The sequence below is a fragment of the Microtus ochrogaster genome, unplaced genomic scaffold (assembly GCF_000317375.1).
Source record: "Microtus ochrogaster isolate Prairie Vole_2 unplaced genomic scaffold, MicOch1.0 UNK4, whole genome shotgun sequence".
NCBI lineage: Eukaryota > Metazoa > Chordata > Mammalia > Rodentia > Cricetidae > Microtus > Microtus ochrogaster.
The window spans coordinates 14682706-14686381 of record NW_004949102.1 but is presented as its reverse complement, the minus strand read 5'-3'; the positions used below and the strand labels follow the sequence as shown (position 1 = coordinate 14686381).

Here is a 3676-nt window from a genome sequence, read left to right as displayed (position 1 = left end):
CCGAGATCTGCCTGCCTCTGCCTCCCCAGTGCTGAGATACTCTCGGACCCCGAGATCTGCCTGCCTCTGCCTCCCCAGTGCTGAGATAATCTCTTTTCACTTCCAGGTTGGGAATTTCTTTCGCCTACTATGGGGTTATCCTGGCCAGCGCGGAGTTGCTGGAGCGGGATCTGGTCTGTGGTTCGAAGTCGGAGTCAGACCCAGAGGTGGTGGTGACCACGGGGGACTCAGAGGAGAGTCTCAGCCCCTGCTATTGTCACCTGTTCGCACCCTCTGACTACAGGACCATGATCATCAGCACACTCGGGGAAATTGCTTGTAAGATCGCCTGCCCAACTTTCCCGTTTCAGGCAGGGTTCCTGCAGCTCAGGGTCAAAGGGAAGTGTGACCTTGAGGCGAGGCTCCTGTCTAGTAGAACTCCAAGGGTCTTCAGATCACGCTGCTACACCCCCAGTTTGGGTTGTTGTGGGGAGCAAAGCCTTGAACTGTTCCGTTTCAGCAGTACATTTTAGTCTAGAGTGGTGCGCACCTTTAATCCCAGTGCTCAGGTAGCAGAGGCAGGTGGACCTCTGTGAATCCTAGGCCAGCCTGACCTATATAATGGGTTCTAAGACAGTCAGTGCTACATCCATAGTTTAGCCCCTGTCTCAAATGAAAAGATATATTTATTTTTGAGATAATTCTCTTTCCTCCCCCAAACTCACACACTCAAATTCATGACCTTTTTAAAAATGTTTATTTTTTTTAACAGCAGACTTCCTTTCTCTCATAGCTCTTACAGCCCTTCTGCCCTCCTCCATAGTGACCTCTGAACCTTAGGTACAGGAGTTGTTTTATAGATACAGCTGGTAGGGACTTATATTCCACCTCAAGGACAACAATATAGCCTATAATGTATTATCGTTGGATCCAATTTTTCTATGCTCTGATCTGTTTTGTATGACTTGATAGTCTCCTGTATGATCCTGACCAACTGCTCAAAAGAGAGCTCCTCATGCCTGGTGTTGGGGTTTTGGTTAGATGGTTTTGGAAAGCATCGTCAGCCCAGATGGGGACACTTGATTTAAACTATATCTGGAAATTTATGCATCAACTTACATGTAACATGTATTATAGGTATTTTTAGGTAGATAGATAATAGTATGTTTTTTATGACTTTTTCAGATATTATTACTGTATTTCACACTCTTCTTTCATCCTGTATTTAATATCCTTCCTCTCTCTAATTATTTCATTTTAATGTGTTTTTAGAAATCATTATTATTATTTTATTTTTCGAGACAGGATTTCTTTGTGTAGCCCTGACTGCCCTAGAACTCACTTTGTAAACCAAGCAGGTCTTGAACTCACGGAGATCTACCTGCCTCTGCCTCCCAAGCGCTGGGATTAAAGGCGTGCGTTACCACTGCCCGGCTAGATATTTGTTTTATGTGTATGACTATTTTGCATGACTGTGTGTGTGTGTGTGCACCCTGTGTATGCCTGGTACCCTTCTTCTAGGTGAGAAGAGGGTGTCCCAGCCTCTGTAGCTGGAGTTAGTAGTAGTTGTGCGCCACCATGTGGACGGGTGCTGGGACTAGAATCCAGGCCACCCTCTGCCAGAGCAAGTGCTTTCAACTGCCGAGCCATCCTCAGCCTGTCTCCCTAAGTCGGCCCCTGCCGTGTTTTCTCATTTCCCCTTCAGATCCCTTGCAATTCCCTCTCTATGGTTCTCCCCACCTCCACAATAGCTGTTTGTTGTTGTTGTTTTTGCTTTCCTGGTTTCTGCCGTTTCTTCAGGTTATATACTGACATCTGATGGTTTGGAGCTGGGAACCTCAGATGAGAGGGAGCATGGATGTTTGCCTTCCTGGGTCTGGTCGCCTCACTCTGTGCTCTTTCCTAGTTCCATCCACTGACCCGGATAAACCCTGGAGCAGGGTGTCCAAACACATAGTAACTAAAATGGGCACATCTTACAATGACTTGTTAGATTTCAATTGGCTGCACTGTTATTTTATTTTTTGTTTTCTCCCAACAAAAAATGATGGCCCATTAAAAAAAAAAATCCAGTGTGACTGGGGATGTAGCAGAGTTGTTTAAATCCCCGGGTCTATGTGAATTGGGTGTGGGGGTGTGGTGTGTGCCTGTAATCCCAGTGCTCAGAAAGCAGATGCAAGAGGATCAGAAATTCAAGGTCAGCCTTAGCTGAATTTGAGGTCAGGGATATAGGAGACCCTGTCTCAAAAATTAAATAAATAATACTCTAAAATAAAAAATAAAGAAAATGAATCAAAGGGCCAAGGCCAATTGGCACAAGCTTACAGAGTGAGAATCTCTCAAACACAAACAAAAAAAATCAGTGGAGCTTTGAATTCAACGGACAATGGTATATGGCATTTAGTTCTAGCAAACTGGTAGTTTGCAAAGTGGTAGAGAAAGCAATGAAATAAAGCTAGGCATGGTGGCGCATGCCTATAATCCCAGCGCTTGGAGGCAGAGGCAGGAGGATCTCTATGAGTATGAGGCCAGCCTGGTCTACAAAGTGAGTTCTAGGATAGTCAGGAGTACGAAGAGAGACCCTATATCAAAAACTTAAAACGTAAAAAGGCCTTAATGTTTAAGCAGTGTTAGTTGCTCATGAGGAAGAAGCACATTCAAGAAGTCACAGATCCCATGACAGTGTGCCTGGTTCAGGACGGGAGCTGCTTCCTTAGGGAATGGCAGGAGGGGTCCTGCTGGGGTCCACGGTATCACTTGTGCTCCAAGTGTCACCACTGTGGTTGTTTTTTGCTTCCTAGTGAACCCTTTAAACATCCTGGGCATCAACTTCCTGGGCAGACGGCTGAGCCTGTCCATCACCATGGGATGCACGGCTTTGTTCTTTCTTCTCCTCAATATCTGCACTTCAAGGTACTCACCCTTTGCCTGCTTCCACACGGCTGTGCAGTGGTTATCGATGGGACTTCCTGAGTCCTGGGGATGAGTGGAGAGGAGAGGCTGTCCGATAGACCGAGAGGCCTTTCCTCCTCCTCTCCCCTGCCCTGCCTCCCTCAGCTGTCAGGAGATGTGGCTAAGTACCAGGATGCTCACTTTACACAGAACTTGTTGGAGAACTGGAAAGCAGCCGTAGGGTTTTTGTTTTCTGGACCAACATGAGCTATTCTGGTGACACAGACGACATGTATCTGAAGGCTGGGAAAGTAGTTCTGTGGTGGAGGACTTGCCTCAGATAACAAATCTCATCTCCCATGGCAACCCTGCAGTACTCGGAGCAATGATATGGCTGACTCTTGAGCTGTGAGTTCTACACTCACAGGCCATCTAAGCACAGAGTAAAATTTAGAAAAGGTTTTATCCCAGACAATGAAAACAAACTGCATCTGTATAGAGCATGCGGTGCTGGCTAGTTTCATGTCAACTGGACAAAAGCTAGAGTCATCTGAAAGGAGGGACCCTCAGTTGAGATAATGCCTCTGCAAGATCTGGCTGTAGGGTATTTTCTTCTTTTTTTTTTTAAAATATTTATTTATTTATTATGTATACAATAGTCTGTCTGTGTGTATACCTGAAGGCCAGAAGAGGGCACCAAACCTCATTAGAGATGGTTGTGAGCCACCATGTGGTTGCTGGGAATCGAACTCAGGACCTTTGGAAGAGCAGGCAATGCTCTTAACCACTGAGCCATCTCTCCATC

At 45.9% G+C, this 3676-nt stretch overlaps 1 protein-coding gene across 1 annotated transcript in view; it reads left to right on the top strand.

Moving 5' to 3' along the window:
* Nucleotides 1-3676, top strand: part of Svopl (SVOP like) — a 56438-nt gene that overhangs the window by 23952 nt on the left and 28810 nt on the right. The window contains exons 10-11 of the mRNA XM_013353229.1: nucleotides 107-318; nucleotides 2781-2892. Of these exons, the coding sequence (XP_013208683.1) occupies nucleotides 107-318; nucleotides 2781-2892 (324 nt within the window). The remainder of the gene's footprint in view (nucleotides 1-106; nucleotides 319-2780; nucleotides 2893-3676) is intronic.